Source organism: Dipodomys merriami, unplaced genomic scaffold (genome assembly GCF_024711535.1).
Source record: "Dipodomys merriami isolate MVZ:Mamm:240054 unplaced genomic scaffold, mDipMer1.0.p SCAF_518, whole genome shotgun sequence".
NCBI classification, from domain to species: Eukaryota; Metazoa; Chordata; class Mammalia; order Rodentia; family Heteromyidae; genus Dipodomys; species Dipodomys merriami.
The window spans coordinates 494,938-510,273 of NW_027206089.1; the positions used below are offsets into that span (position 1 = coordinate 494,938).

General features: G+C 48.1%; 1 protein-coding gene across 8 annotated transcripts; it reads left to right on the forward strand.

Moving 5' to 3' along the window:
• Positions 1-5,031: 5,031 nt before the first annotated feature.
• Ndrg2 (NDRG family member 2) lies at positions 5,032-14,326 on the forward strand. Of its 8 annotated transcripts, none has more exons than XM_069998398.1 (18): positions 5,070-5,138; positions 6,096-6,200; positions 6,658-6,725; positions 7,641-7,721; positions 8,033-8,074; positions 8,404-8,509; positions 8,740-8,860; positions 9,018-9,080; positions 10,188-10,248; positions 10,427-10,513; positions 10,726-10,782; positions 10,955-11,058; positions 11,502-11,546; positions 12,126-12,177; positions 12,403-12,450; positions 12,698-12,733; positions 12,878-12,929; positions 13,338-14,326. In XM_069998398.1, exons 4-18 carry the CDS (start codon positions 7,647-7,649, stop codon positions 13,502-13,504), a joined length of 1,116 nt encoding a protein of 371 aa, XP_069854499.1. In that variant the 5' UTR covers positions 5,070-5,138; positions 6,096-6,200; positions 6,658-6,725; positions 7,641-7,646; the 3' UTR covers positions 13,505-14,326. The 8 variants fall into 8 exon arrangements, with proteins under 8 accessions (XP_069854495.1, XP_069854501.1, XP_069854499.1 ...); XM_069998397.1 differs by lacking the exon at positions 5,070-5,138 and adding an exon at positions 5,156-5,215; XM_069998394.1 differs by lacking the exon at positions 6,096-6,200 and having other exon boundaries at positions 5,032-5,138.
• Positions 14,327-15,336: the final 1,010 nt, after the last annotated feature.

Below are 15,336 nucleotides of genomic sequence, written 5' to 3' on the forward strand. Positions count from 1 at the left end.
TTTCCACTCAAGGCTAGCATTCTACCACTTGAGCCACATCTTCACTTCTGGCTTCTGGTGGTTAGTTGAACATAAGAATCTCAAGGACGCCAGTCGCTGGTAGCTCATGCCTATAATCCTAGCTACTCAGGATGCTGAGATCTGAGGATCGCGGTTCAAAGCCAGCCTGGGCAGGAAAGTCTGTGAAACTCTTATCTCCAATAAACACTCAGAAAACTGGAAGTAATGCTGTAGCTCAAGTGGTAGAGCACTAGCCTTGAGCTGAAGAGTTGAGGGATCCGCTCAGGCTCAGAGTTCAAGCCCCATAACCGACAAAACAACAACAACAACAACAAACCCAAGGACTTTCCTTCTGAGCTGGCTTTGAACTACAATAGTCAGATCTCAGTTTTTTGAAAAGCTGAGATTATAGACGTCAGCCACTGGTGTCTGGCTGATGTCACAAGGTTTGCACAGCTTGGAGAAGTCCTTATTATTTCAGTGTCATTGCTTAACAATTCATTGAAGATGGCAAATCAGTGGAATAATTGCTCTGTTTTGATGCCATGGTCAATTTGTGGTGGGGGAAGGTAATGAAGAGCCTCAAGAGTGAGAGAAGAGGGAAAGGGAGAACTGAGGAGTAATGCCTTACTTCTATACAGAGGTCCTCCTCCATCCTATCTACAGCAGCTACCAAGTTCCCTCTTCCTTACAATACAGAGACTAATATCCATGCTAAGTATTGAATAATCCCATTTCCTCATCATTTTGTGTATCTGAGAGTGTCTGGATAATGTATGATCCTTCCCAGTCTTTGTGTCCAAGTGTGTAAAGGTATGTGGGAGTAGCTGGCAGGGGAAAAGATGTGGCAGTGATGATGTCACAGTGCGCATGTGATATCTCTTGTGGTTCCAGTTAGACCTTTGTCTTTAGGGCATAGTCTTGCATGCTGAATTGAGTAAGTTGTCAACCTTTGTCAAATCCCTCATCATTTCAGCCCAATTTACCCATCCTCTGGGTCCTAGTCAATTGTCTTATGCTTTCCTTAGAAAAAAGCTGAGGAGGGCTAGAGAAGGTATTCTTAGCCCAGGGAAGCTGCCGTAGGCAAGTGTAATAACAAAATTCACTTCTCAAGGTTCTCAAGGTTTTAAGATCGTGGTACCAATCCATTTGGAGTCTGGTGAGGGCTGCTTTCTGGTTTAGAGCTGGTGCCTTACTGTGTCTTCATATAGTTGGACAAAGGAGCAAAAACTTTTTCTGTGTCTGTCCCTATTCATAGGGCCTGGCACTCAGGAAACCTAATCATAACTTTCCAAAGGCCCTACTTCCTAATACTATCATTCTGATGAATTTTGATTTTAATATGTGAGTTGTGAGAGTACACAAATATTCAGGCCACAACAGTCAAGGTTGACAACAACATCTGTGCTGGGCACCATGGCTAATGTCTATAACTCTAGTTACTTGAAAGGCTGATAACTGGGTATCAGTGTTTGAAGTCAGCCCAGGCAAGAAAGTCTGTGAGACTCTTTTTTTTTTTTTTTTTTTTTTTGTCAGTTGTGGGACTTGAACTCTGGGCCTGGGCGCTGTCCCTGGGCTCTTCAGCTCAAGGTGAGTGCTCTACCATTTGAGCCACAGCATCACTTCCAGTTTTCTGGTGGTTAATTGGAGATAAGAGTCTTACGGACTTTCCTGCCCAGGCTGGCTTTGAACCGCGATCCTCAGATCTCAGCCTCCTGACTAGTTAGGATTATAGGCATGAGACATCAGCGCCCCGAGTCTGTGAGACTCTTATTTTCAATTAACTATCCAAGGGCCAGAAGTAGAGGTGTGGTTCAAGTGTTAGAATGCCAGCCTTGAGGAAAGGAGTGAAGGAACAGCACTCAGGCTAGAAGTTCAAGCCTCAGTACCAACATACACAAAACCAGGGCTGGGAATGTGGCTCAGTGGTAGAGCACTTGCCTTGCATGCATGAGGCCCTGGGTTCGATTCCTCAGCACCACATAAACAAAAAGCTGGAAGTGGCACTGTGGCTCAAGTGGTAGAGAACTGCTGAAGAGCTGAGGACAGCGCGTAGGCCCAGAGTTCCAGGCCCCACGACTGGCAACAAATAAAAAATATAAATAAAATTAAAAAAAAACCCTTGCTTCAGTCTACCATTGCTCTCCTGTCTCATTTCCAGGCTCAGGTTGTAGTGACCAGTATGAGAATCCCACTGACTTTGGCCACTCAACCTCTTTAAGAACTTTAACGGATTCTAGTGTTGAACTCAAAAAGGAAAGAGAAGGCCAGACTGAGGTTTCAGGGTCTGAAAATCTTCCAGGTAAGGTTTTCTTTTCTTTTTTCTTTTTTTCTCCTTCTCCTTCTCCTTCTTCTTCTTCTTTTTTTTTTTTTTTTTGTGGGTCCTGGGGCTTGAACTCTGGGCATGGGCACTGTCCCTGAGTTTGTTTTTTTTTTAATTGTGAAAACATGGTACAGAGGGGTTACAATTACATGAGCAAGGTAATGAGTACATTTCTATTCGAGCATGTTGTCTCTTCCTTTGTTTGACCCTGAGCTTTTGTACTCAAATCTAGTGTTCTACCACTTGAACCACAGCTCTACCTCTGGCTTTTTGTGATTAATTAAAGATAAGGGTCTTACCAACTTTTCTGCCCTGGCTGTCTTCGACTGTGATCCTCAGATCTCAGCCTCCTAAGTAGCTAGGAATACAGGTGTGATCCACTGACTCTTGGCATAGTTTTTGTGAAGTGCAAAAAATGTTTTCAGGGTTTTCTCTATGGTTTTTGGCAAAAAGCGTCACAAGATAGATGAACTTCAGAGGTCTTAAAACCAAGCAAGCAGATTAGCCTCAGTCTGTCTGTCTAAGCTGGGTACTAGATATGTCATTACTAACTGGGTAGTCATGAGCAAGTCATTCAGTTCCTTCAAGCTTCAGTTTTTTTATCTCTGTAGTAAAGACAATAATGTCTTTAAACCATTGGGGATTACATATGGGAAGAGCCTGCACATAGTAGCTACTCTTCAATTCTTCCAAGTAGCTTGTGTATTTCTACCTCTCAAATGCCCTTCCTGCCTAGAAAGAATGCTTTTCTCTACAATTCAAGTACTTCTCATCTGTGTGGTTCACTCTGGAAACAAAATCCCTCTCTTTCTAAATTGTAGTAAGACAATGGCTCTTAGACTGGAGGCTACAATCTCCTGTGATGAAAGTTTTTCAAGTATTGCTAGAGATTTTGGAATCTTCAGGCATATAGAAGATTGAAAGTGAACTTAGTAAATTCTATGTTTTGCAAATGTATGTTTTACTGTGTATATAGATAGTTTTGATCACCAGACACTGTTACATATTGAAAGTATATTTGAATTTTCAGTTTTTATTTTTGTTTTTCTTCAGGGGATACAAAAACTACCATGTGTGAGTGGAATCTCTGATCTCTCACTGGAGAACAGTTGAAACTAGATTCAGGAATTATTCTCTTAATATTAATTCCCTCTTTTTCCTGTTTGTACCTTTTCTCTCTAGAGAAGGTTTGACCAAACATACTTCTTCTAATTCCATCCACAAAATGTCTGGACATAGCAGGTGGGTGACCTGTTGCATAGTTGAAGGCATAGTTTGAAGCTGCTTTTGGCCCAGAAAATGGTGATTGTCCTTGTGGACAGTTACACCCAGGTCTGGTTTGGAGCTGTCCTGACAGAAAAGAACCCTGTTTTAAGGCAGAACCAATCTTACTTATGCCTGCAGTATGCTGAATGGGACCCCCTAGACTTGGGAAGCACACTGACCTCAGTGGAAATTTCCCATCTCCTGTCCTCCCCAAACCCCTGCTTAGTCCCTTATCAGGTTCCCCCTGAGTCATCCTGACCCAGAGACGAATTTAGATGCTGGAACCTTCAGGTCCTTCCCTCCCCCACTCCAAGTAAGGCAACTTGAGAACATCAGAGAAGGCTTTGGACAGAAATTCTCACTGTAGGTCCCCCAACCCCCCACCCCATGGGCCCCCAAGTTTACTGGGGTTGCTGAGATTCTATTTCTTGCCTCTGGGCCTAATTTAAGCTACTTTCTTGTCCAAGAGAATGTGCTTAAGCCCACATTCAGAGTGATGAGAGGGTTGGATGGCACAGCTCTGGGGAAATAGAAGGGAGTGGGATTGGGAAGAAAGGAAAACTTAGGTGCTCCAGTTGGGGGATATAAGGAGTCTCTTATATTTGGGGTTGTTGAAGACTAGGTTTGAGACTAACCAGTTCTTCTGGCCTGGGGTCCCCTCCTCCCTCTTGGCCTCTCCTTTCCAATAGACCTGCCAAGTGGGGATGAAAGGGGCATTGATGTTCCTTGGTTGGGAGGGGGGTTGTGGGTGGTAATGGGAGGGTAGTTCCCAGGCAGGAGGGGGCAATTTGGGGGTCTTGTGGGGGCAGTCTGTGATGGTGTTGCAGTTGGCAGCTCAAGTTCCATTGGCTATTGTTCTCAGCTGGCCTGACGCCCAGCCCCCCATGGCAAGTCAGAAACCAGGCTGCAGGGGGATGGGGTGGGGGTGATCCTAGGAGGTGGGGAGCTAAAAAGTGGGGCAGGTGAAGAGAAGTTCAGGCTGGTTTTATTTCGCCTAAGACGACTTTGGATTTCCTTAGTCACATTAACTATCCCATTCCAGGAGGCCTTCTTCTAAGTAGCAGGAGGCTGCACCTAGTGTGTGTGCAAGTCTAGGGTGGCACACTCATCCATGCACGGTAGAATCACAGCAGTCCTGGAGAAACCATAGTTAGGGCGTTAGGACTCAGCCGGTCTGAGCTGGTCTCACCCTCCTTTTCTGGGCTGGGAGGGGTTAGTGCCGGAGCGCCACAGGGTCTCTTGGGTCTCAGCCCGGGACACAGCGTCCTTCCCAAAGCCCCTACTCCACCCCTACAGTTAACTCCGCCTCCTCGCCTGTTTACCGGGTGTCAGAACCCTTGGGGGTCCCAACCCCCTCTCGCTCTCCCTCCTTGGGGCCTTGACTCGGGAGTCCCCTTTGGCTATCCTCCCCCCCTCAAGCGATTGCCCTCTATTTATAGCTGCCCCGAGCATTCCCCGCCCCCGGGCCCCCTCTCCCCCCCCCCCCTCCCAGTTTCCAACTTCTAGTGGAGCAGCTGGAGAGCAGGCGTCTGGACGCAGAAAACAAGAGGTACCAGGACCCTGCACGCCGGAGAGTAGGAATTCCTGAGTCCTCGGTCCACCCCTACCCCATTGCTACGCTTCTGGGTGCGGGCACACCTTCCTCTCTCGCTGAGACCCCGGCCTCCCGAGCGGCGGTCATCGCCCACCTTCTCTTCCTCAAGCTAGCTGTTCCCACGCCGGCCGAGTTTAATTCTTGGGGTGTTGGTACTTGGGCTTGGTCTCCCCACTACCCATCCCCTTACTGAGTGTGGGGGGAAGAAGGAACTAAAGTGAGACCGGCAGAGCCAGGCCGTAGAGAGGCGCAGTGTTGGGGTGGACGTGGGGATTTCTTGCGGGATTAAGGGGTCCCCACGCACACTCCATATTCGCGGCTGGAGGGTGTTGTGGAGAGCGCCAGGAAGAGGCTGGAAGCGTCCAGCAGTTTGCTTTCCTAAGAGGCTACCCACCCCGGCCTCGGCCCCAACGCAGCTCCTCCCTGGGCGGTGCAGCCTGGGGCGGGGTGGCGGGGGGGAGGGGGCAGTGTTGGGAGGTCCGGGACGGTGTTTGGAGCTGAGGCCCCGTGGGCGGACCTGTGGGGAGCTCGAGCTGGGGCGGGCCCGCGTCAAAGGCAAGTGAAGGTGGAAGCGACCGCGGAAGCCTCGGCAGGTAGGGGGAGGGGCGGGCGAGGGGCCGCGGGGCCTGGCGGGCCCGAATTCCAACCCCGGGAGCTGCCAGCTGGGTCCGGGACCTGCGAGGCGGGTGCGCTGGGCCGCTGTGCACAAAGGCGGACGCTCTGATCGTGCTGCTGGGCGCTCTTAGGGGGTGCTCACGGGACTGTGTCCACGAGCCAGAGCTCGGCGCCGGCCATGCGAAGAGTGTTGGGACCCCACGCGGACGGGCCGTGCAGGAACTTTCGGGGACGGGTTCTGGGTGCCGGGTCTGACCGCTTCCTGAAGTCCCACCCATCCCTTCCCGGCTCGCACAGGCGCTCGCCCGCTGTCGGGGAGGCTGGGAGATTGTCGGAAGGCCCTGCCCATCACCTCTCTTCACACGCGGGACCTACACAGACACTGGGTGGAGAGAAACGAAGGCGCGAAGCGTTTTGTTTACTTTTAAATACTGGAGGGAAGTTGTCAGACTCTGCTACTTTCGTTACAAATGAGAGCTGTCACAAACCTCTAGTCCCTTTCTAGTGTGCGGAAAGGAAATTGATAGTAAGCGACTGCTCCAAGGTGACACTGTTACTGGCAGAGCCAGGGATAGAATCCAGAAGTTCTGACACACTCATTCGTCCATATTAGTACCTCCTTCTCGCCAGCCCCTATCCCAGCCTGGACTGACATCCTTTGTGTCCTCTCGAAGGTCTGTCCAGTTTGTATCGATTACAGCCTAGGGAGGACATGGTTTCTGGACTCGGGGTTGGGGAGGGCTAGTGACCCCAGGAAGGTTAGTGACCCTGGGAGGCACCAGAAAGTGGATGCTTTCTGTCCCTTAAAGACCCAGGGTCAGTTTCCCATGTCATTAACCTTGTTACTGTGTTTTCTCAGACCGAAGAGCCAGGAGGATTGAGAACTCTGACCTCTTAATTCCACTGCATTCAGCCAATAGGAGCCCAGTAAGTGACCCCACCCCTAGGCTGCAAACTTTTTTGGCTGGGCTGCATTGTGAGGCAGCCTCTGTGGCCCCTCTAATTGAGAATGTGTGAACATTTACTTGCAGTTAGGGGTGGGGAGGAAAGGGTATTAAGGCTTAGGAGGGGCGTATTTGTTGGGCTGGATATTTATATCCTTGTGTTGTTGTGTCCTTCCTCTCCCATGGCCATTGCTTTGGTTGTGTGTGTGTGTGTGTATATGTGTGTGTGTGCGCGCACGCGCGCACATGTACTGCAGCTTGAACTCAGGTCAGGGCACTAGTGCTGTCCTTCAGTTTGTATGCTCAAGGCTGGAGCTAAAAGTCTCATAGACTTTCTTGCCTGGACTGCAAATTACTACCCTGAGATTTCAGCCTCTTAAGTAGCTAGAATTACAGGTGTGAGCCACAGGCTTTGGACATTTTTAGCCCCCTCTTCCCTGAGTTGCTAAAGATTGGGTAATAGTCTATTATAAACTCTCACTACCTTATTCCTTGGTACCTTAAGAGTTCTCAGTCATTGAACCACAAGTTTCACACTGTGCCTAACTAACTGGGTGTGTAGGGTGTCCCCCTAAATATAGCTTAGGAAACTGGAGCCACACTGCTACTCCACCCTGGTATTTCTGTCCAGGCTAGGGGAAGAAGGGGTCTGGAGTGTGGATGTGGAGGGGGCAACAGCAGGATATGCAATCTGTAGGCATGTCCTGATTCCTCTTCTGCAATCCCTTTCCCTGGTCTGCCTAGAAATAATGAAGGAGGCAGGAAAGATCCTCATGATGTCCCAGAGTAGTCTTAAGCCCCTGGGACCCCCTGCACCCTCAGTTGTCTGAGCATTAACGGGGAAGCCAGGTGCTGCAGGAGGCAGCCTCTCAGGACTATTGTTTTCTCACCCTGCCAGGCTATCATGGCGGAGCTGCAGGAGGTACAGATCACAGAGGAGAAGCCACTGTTGCCAGGACAGACACTTGAGGCGGCCAAGGTTACTGGAGATCCCCTGATTTCCCTGGCTGAAACTCAGACCTCTGAATATCCCCCTTGCCGCCTGGCTTCCCAAGTTCATGGCTCTTATTCTAATGCACACACCAACTTTCTCCACCTCTGCCCATGTACTGCAAATGGAAGCCCAGATTTGTGTCTTGTCACTATACTAATCCTCATCCTCTCCTTTTTTTTTTTCTTTTGTCACTCTTTCTGTCTGTGGTCTCTCTTCCCCTTCCTCTCTGTGTCTGTATGTGACTCCGTCTGTGACACTTTGTGGTTGTGTGTATCTGTCTGTGTGCGTCTCTCCAGGAGGCTGAGTTAGCTGCCAGAATCCTCCTGGACCAGGGACAGGTAACACCGTACCTGGGGACAGCCCCAGGGTGGGAAGAGGGATTTGTTTTCCCTCTGTACCAGAGGGCTTTTTTCCTCTCTTGATTTCCTTTCCTTTCTTGCTTTCTCCTCTCTTCTCCCTTTCTGAGTTCCTTAATGTGCCCCAGTCTTTGATTTTCTTCCACCTTCACACCCATCTTCCACTATCATATTTTCCCAAAGTTTTGCTGATCCAATTTTTAATTATTTGTTCTCTTCTCCTTTCCTCTGCCTCATTCCCCTGACTTTTGTGTAGCCCTCCTTTTCCTCTCAACAGAACTCCACCCTGATGGTGATCTGCTTTCCTACAGACTCACTCTGTGGAGACACCTTATGGCTCTGTCACTTTTACTGTCTATGGCACCCCCAAACCTAAACGTCCAGCGATATTCACCTACCACGATGTGGGACTCAACTGTAAGACCTCCCTTTTGTGCTCCTCTTCTTTCTGGGAAGAGGCTAGGGGGAGGGTAAGAACCCAGGGTGAGGGAGGGTCAGTGTGGGCAGATGGGGAGCCCCAGGCATGTTGGGGGAAAAGCTGCTGTCTGGTCTGACTGTACTATAGCATCAAACAAGATGGTAGGTTCTGATGTGGGATGCTTTTTTCCATCTGATTCTGTTGTTGAGGTGATGTGGGTTTTCTTTAGATAAATCTTGTTTCCAGCCACTGTTTCAGTTCGGGGATATGCAGGAAATCATCCAAAACTTCGTTCGGGTTCATGTAGATGCCCCTGGAATGGAAGAGGGGGCTCCTGTGTTCCCTTTGGGGTGAGAATCAGCTCCTTACTCTTACCAGTCTGTGAGGCACTGGACAGGTAGGGGGAGAATGGATGAGTGGAGGAAAGAGAGATGATAAGACAGGCATCTTGGGGTGGGAGGTATTGGTGCATGCTGGTATCTTTCTTAACATTCTTCTCTTTCCCAGATACCAGTACCCATCTCTGGACCAGCTTGCAGATATGATCCCTTGCATCCTGCAGTACTTAAAGTGAGAGGCCTTGTGACCCCTCCAAACCAGAGTTGTCTTTCTGACAGGAAGAATCCCTCATGTCATACAAGGAATCCCTTGCATTCACCATAGTTCCAGGGCTAATTTTGATACCTGACCTTTCCCATGCTCCCACCTTGACTATTAAGAGGAAGGGCCATGGGGTTGGACAATTGATTAGTCAGCTGAATAGCATCCCTGATTGGAGGAAAGGGGAAGGAGGAAGGCCATATGCTTGCCCTGCCTTAGGCTGAGGAGGGGCTTCTCTGATTTAGAAGCTAGGCTAGAAGAGAACGGGTGACCTAATCCCTGAGGAACCAGATGGATCAGTGTCTTATCCTCCTACTCCCCACACCTCCACACACCTGTTGAACTTGTGTGTAAGACAGAATGGGAAAAAAGAAACAAAGCCACATGAGGCAAAGGAGGTACTGACTCCTGGTTGTGTTCTTGGCTTGATTTTTCCTAAGCACAATGGCTCTCAGCAGTTGAGCTTACTTTTTTCTTGTCTCCACTTCCCCCATTTTCCCGGTTCACTTAAATTGTATCTGTTTTCACATTCTTCCTGTTCCTCTGGTGCGGTAGGGATGTCCAGCCCTTAGGCAACATAAAGCCCATGAAACCTTTTGGTATATGACAGGACAGACATGTATTCTTATTGGCTTCTAGTTGGCTGCCTTCCACCACATGCCTGTATTGATAATTTTGTATGGCTCTCAAGTGATGTTATATATATCCAAATGGCCATTGGCAGAAATAAAGTTTCCCACTTCTGCTGGTGGAACCAGGAAGTGGAACAAGTTCAATTTGGTTCTGTAAGTTGAGAATGGACAATGGAAATTCATATAGGAAAAGAGTATCTGGTTGGTAGGCTGGCATCTACTAGTGTAGACATTACTGTTGTCGTTTCAAGGGAATGGACTTCAGGGATCTGTGCTGACTACCAGTGATATCTTTAGCTCCTTGATACTTTCCTTTCTACATCCCCCAAATGAAGACCCTTTACTGTTATCCTTGTGCTTGTGGCCTTGGGAAGGAGGGTGAGACACTAGACTATCAGAAGTTTTGGACACCACAGCTCATGACATATACATTTCCCTTTTATAGTTTCTCTACAATAATTGGAGTTGGTGTTGGAGCAGGAGCCTACATCCTGTCACGATATGCTGTAAGAAGTAAAAATTCCCAGATGGGGGATGGCCCTGATTAATTTGTAGAAATTGTTATTAGTTATTAGTATGTATTTTGGGAGGAAATGGGCACAAGAGTTTGGTAGGTAGAACTCAGTGGAGAAGGGGACAAGGCCTTGCCCTGTTTCTTACCTCCTTCCTTCTGCTGTCTTTCAGCTTTCCCACCCAGATTCAGTTGAAGGTCTTGTTCTCATCAACATTGATCCCAATGCCAAGGGCTGGATGGACTGGGCAGCCCACAAGGTTTGGAGAGCCTCTATTCCGAGACTTAGGGTGGAAATTCTTTTTTTGTATGGATCCAGTTAAGCCAGGGGTGGGGAATGTCTCTGTTTGTGTCCAATTACCTTATAAGTGCAACTGAATTAACTCTAAATTTCAAGGAGGGGGTGATGAGGCAGGGAAGTAAAGATTGTAATATCCTGAGCATGCTTACCTTACCTGCTCTTTCTTGATAGTTAACCGGCCTCACCTCTTCCATTCCGGAGATGATCCTTGGACATCTTTTCAGCCAGGTAAGTGGTTCTGGAAAATGGAGAGGACAGAGAGGGCACCAGCAGGGACTTGACTCTTTGTGGCGACTTCCTTAGCTGGACATTGTCTGGGGAGGGAAGAAAGCTTGTCTCTTCTTATCCAGCAATTGTTGACTTCACATTCCAACCTGAATTTATCTCTTCTCTTCTTCAGGAAGAGATATCTGGAAATTCTGAGTTGATACAAAAGTATAGAAATACCATTACGCATGCACCTAACCTGGAGAACATTGAACTGTACTGGAACAGCTACAACAAGTGGGTGGGCTGTGTGTGTGCATGTGAGAGGGAGATAGAACCAGTAACTGTGTGTGTGTGGGGGGGCACAGAGGAGATTGGGGGAGCTGGGAAGTAGGTAAACTCCAGGGAGGGTAGGGTCTGGTGTACAACTAGAGAAGTTTTAGGACCACAACACAGGAGTGATTATGGGGTACGGTCCCCCTTCTTTTATTTCCCTTCTATTTTTGAACTCCCAGGAGTAAGATTTGTCCTTTTGAATAGTTAAGCTCTGATCAGGGATCCAGGAGCATTGTGCCTGGGATCTGCCGCTATCTTACCCTTTGGTTGCCACTTTTAATCCCAGTATTTGACCACAAAGAAAGAAGATAGCTTCGTCAAGGTGTGGGGAGTGGAGGATAGCTTATATGTGAATGGATATAGCTTAACTGCCTAAAATTTCTACTTTTTGACTTCCTCTGTAGCCGCCGAGACCTGAACTTAGAGCGCGGTGGTGAGATCACCCTCAAGTAAGACCTTAAGAAATGAGGCTTTGCCCTCACTCTGGATCTTACCTTAGTGTTTGTAGTCCTTAGGAAGAGAAGCTTTGCCCAGGAATTGCCCTGTCATTTCTTACTACATTCTATGGAGCAAATCACCCCATTTATCTTTCCCTTTTTTCACTCCTCTTGGTGGAATCAACAGGGGACAAGAAAGCTGGCTGTTCTTTGGAGCCTTTCATGTTTTTTAGCTGCTGTGTGTGTGTGTGTGTGTGTGTGTGTGTGTGTGTGTGTGTGTGCGCATGTGCACACGCATTAGTATTAGGGCTTGATTGCAGCGCCTGAGAACTATCCCTTAGCTATTATGCTCAAAGTTGACCTTCTACCATTTGAACCACATCTCCACTTCTGGATTTTTGCTGGTTAAATGGAGATAAAAGGAATCATCTGCTGGGTTGGTTTTGAACTGTGATTCTTAGATCTCAGCCTCTTAGGTAGCTAGGATTATAGGCATGAGCCACTAGCTCCTAGCTTCCGGATGCTGTTACAGGAAGAGGTGGGTGATACAGTGTCAGGATCACTTCCTTTTCTCCAATACTTTGCCTGTAGGTGTCCTGTGATGCTGGTGGTAGGAGATCAAGCACCCCATGAAGATGCAGTGGTTAGTAGGAAATTCTGGGTGGTAAGGAAGGGCTTGGATCTGAGGGTGGTGGTCAGAAGTATATTTTGTTAAGGAGAAAGTGATTTAGGACAGGGAGGCTTTGTGGCATTATAAATTTGGCTCCTGGAAAAGAACTGGGTAGGGAGCTGACAGGGAATCAGGGTCTTGTGGGGGTGGGGTGCACACCGAGAGTAGTCTCATTCATTCACATCCTGTTTACTCCAGGTGGAATGCAACTCAAAACTGGACCCTACCCAGACCTCGTTCCTTAAGGTCAGTAACTCTACTCCCTGTCCAGCCTGCCTTCTGGCCCCTTGTCTAGAGCTATATTTCTTCTCTGAATTCAGCTTGTAAGCCATCAGGGCTTTCATGGAAATGAGTGGGAGGGGTAGGAGAATGAAGAAGAAAACAAACAGCGTAGAATGAGGAAGCTGGAAAGGGAAATCTGTTTTCTACCTCTTGGTGGGGATTGTTTCATTGACAAGTGTATCTTTTTTTCCTGGGTGGCTCTTCTGAGCAGATGGCTGACTCTGGAGGTCAGCCTCAGCTGACTCAGGTGAGTTTCCTTCTGACCATGGATGAGAAAGTGAGTAAGACATTGATTGGTAGCTTTGAACTCCTCTTCCCTTTGACACACCCTATTCTTCTACCTTGGACTCCTGCTTGGCCTGTAACTTATGTCTTCCTAATATATCCACAGCCAGGCAAGCTGACTGAGGCCTTCAAGTACTTCCTGCAAGGCATGGGCTACAGTGAGTAGGGGATAGAGGCTATTGTGGGGCCAAAGGAGGAGTGGGAAGACATGAAACCTTTTTTTGTTGTTGTTTTTGGTGCCAGTTCTGGGGCTTGAACTCAGGGCCTGAGTACTATCCCTTAGCTTTTTTGCTCTAGCCTAGTGCTCTACACTTGAGGTACAGTTCCATTTCCTGCTTTTTAGGGCTTAATGAAGAAAGCCTCATAAGCTTTCCAGTTTGGGCTAGCTCCATTTCTTGAGTGGTTATGATTACAAGTGTGAGCTGACACCATTTTATGTTAATTTCTGGACTCACCACTCTCTGCCAAGTCAAGCTCATTGGTTCCTTGGCCCTCCTTGGTCTTTACCCAAGCACCCTACTCCAGGTCTCCTCTCAGACTCCTTACTTGTACTTCTGTCTTCACAGTGGCCTCATCTTGTATGACTCGTCTGTCCCGGTCTCGCACAGCCTCTCTGACCAGTGCAGCATCCATTGATGGCAACCGGTCCCGCTCCCGTACCCTGTCCCAGAGTAGTGAGTCTGGGACTCTTCCTTCAGGGCCCCCAGGGCACACTATGGAGGTCTCCTGCTGAGGGACCTTTATTGCCCTGATGTGGGACCCAACCCTCACCTCCCACAGCACTAACCTGGGAGGTGCATAAGGGCATTGGGCCAGAGTAAGCAGGGAAAGTAGGCAGGTCATGCAGGAAGATGATCTTGACATTTGAATGCTATCCTAACCTTGACCTTTAACCTGTGATTTCCCCAGTTCCTGGGAGAAATGTCCTAATATCTCTTCGGGACCCAGACCCCTAAATTATCTCCTCTCCCATTTTGGTGTTAAAGAGGAGAAGGCATGTATTCTCCCTGATACAGGTGTCCATAGATGAGGGATAAGAGGTTTTTGTAGTTGTCATGATGCCTCCATCAGCCTCTCTCTACTTATCCCATATTTGCAAGGTTAGGGCATTGGGGCTGGGGCTCCATTCACCAAAGCTGGTATAGCTTTTCATGATCTCTGTAGGCCTCTGAAGGAAATGGGCCTAAATGGATGAATATCAAGGGGAGGCTTGCTGGTGGGTCTGTGATCCTCATGATGTGACAAGAATATCCAGTATGCAAAAAGGAAATTGGAATGGGAGATGGTGGGTGATGATTGAGTATGGTAGAAGGATTGGAGCTGGAGCAATAGGAGGGGCCTGGGGCCATTTGGCTTCACTAACTTTGGTAGCTATCAGTGTGTGTCTAGAGTGGGATGGAGGAGGGAACCAAACTTGGGTCAGGCTCTTGGGGCATGGTGTAAGGGTGGGAAGGGCTACTCTGGGGCTCTGACCACACTGTATTATGTATGGAAGGTTGCCTTCTGTCTCTCACTTCTGCTGTGACAATAAACTAGAGAAATCTGAGCACCATTATGAATCTTGAGTATGTACTATACCCCCTTTTGTGTCTTCTACCCAGCTCTCACATTCTCTTACCAAAGTGGCACAAACTGAATGATAGATGGCTTATGTAGTATAAAACTTAACAAAATGTCACCACACAGAAACTGGCTTTTTTGTTGTTGTTGTTAGTTGTGCTGCATGAACTCTGGTGCTGGGTGCTGTCCCTGAGCACTTCAGCTCAAGGTGAGCACTCTACCATTTGAGCCACAGCACCACTTCTGGTTTTCTGGTAGTTTATTTGAGAGGAGAGTCTCATGGAATTTCCTGCCTGGGCTGGCTTTGAACCATGATCCTCAGATCTCAGCCTCCTGAGTAGCTAGAATTACAGGTGTGAGCTACCAGTGCCTGGCAGAAACTGGCTTTTGTTCCAGTAAAACAGCATTGTTCTTTCTGTTAATAGTATTGTGTGCATACGTATGTGCTGGTACTGGGGCTCAAACTTAGGGGACTCATGCTCCTGCTTTTCATTCAAGGTTGACACCCTGTATATGGGCCACAGCCCCACTTCCAGCTTTTTGCTGGTTAATTATAGATAAGATATCTGCTCAGGATGTCTTGAACCTTAATTCTCAGACCTCAGCTCCTAAGTAGCTAGGATTACAGATGTGCACACTGACTACCAATAGTACCCCTTCTTTTTTGTGTGCCAGTCCTGGGGCTTGAACTCAGGGCTTGGGTGCTGTTCCTGAGCTTCTTTGCTCAAAGGTAGTGCTCTACCACTTGAGCCACAGCTCTGCTTCCAGTTTTTATGTAGTTTATTAGAGATAAAGTCTCAGTCTTGGAAGTGGTGCTGTAGCTCAAGTGGTAGAGCACTAACCTTGAGCTGAAGAGCTGAGGGACAGCACTCAGGGCCAGAGTTCAAGCCCCAAGTCTTTCCTGCTTGGGCTAGGTTTGAACCATGATCTTCAGATTTCAGCCTCCTGAAAAGCTAGGATTACAGGCATGAGTTTGGGAAAGAAGACCTACTTAGTCCTAAGAAG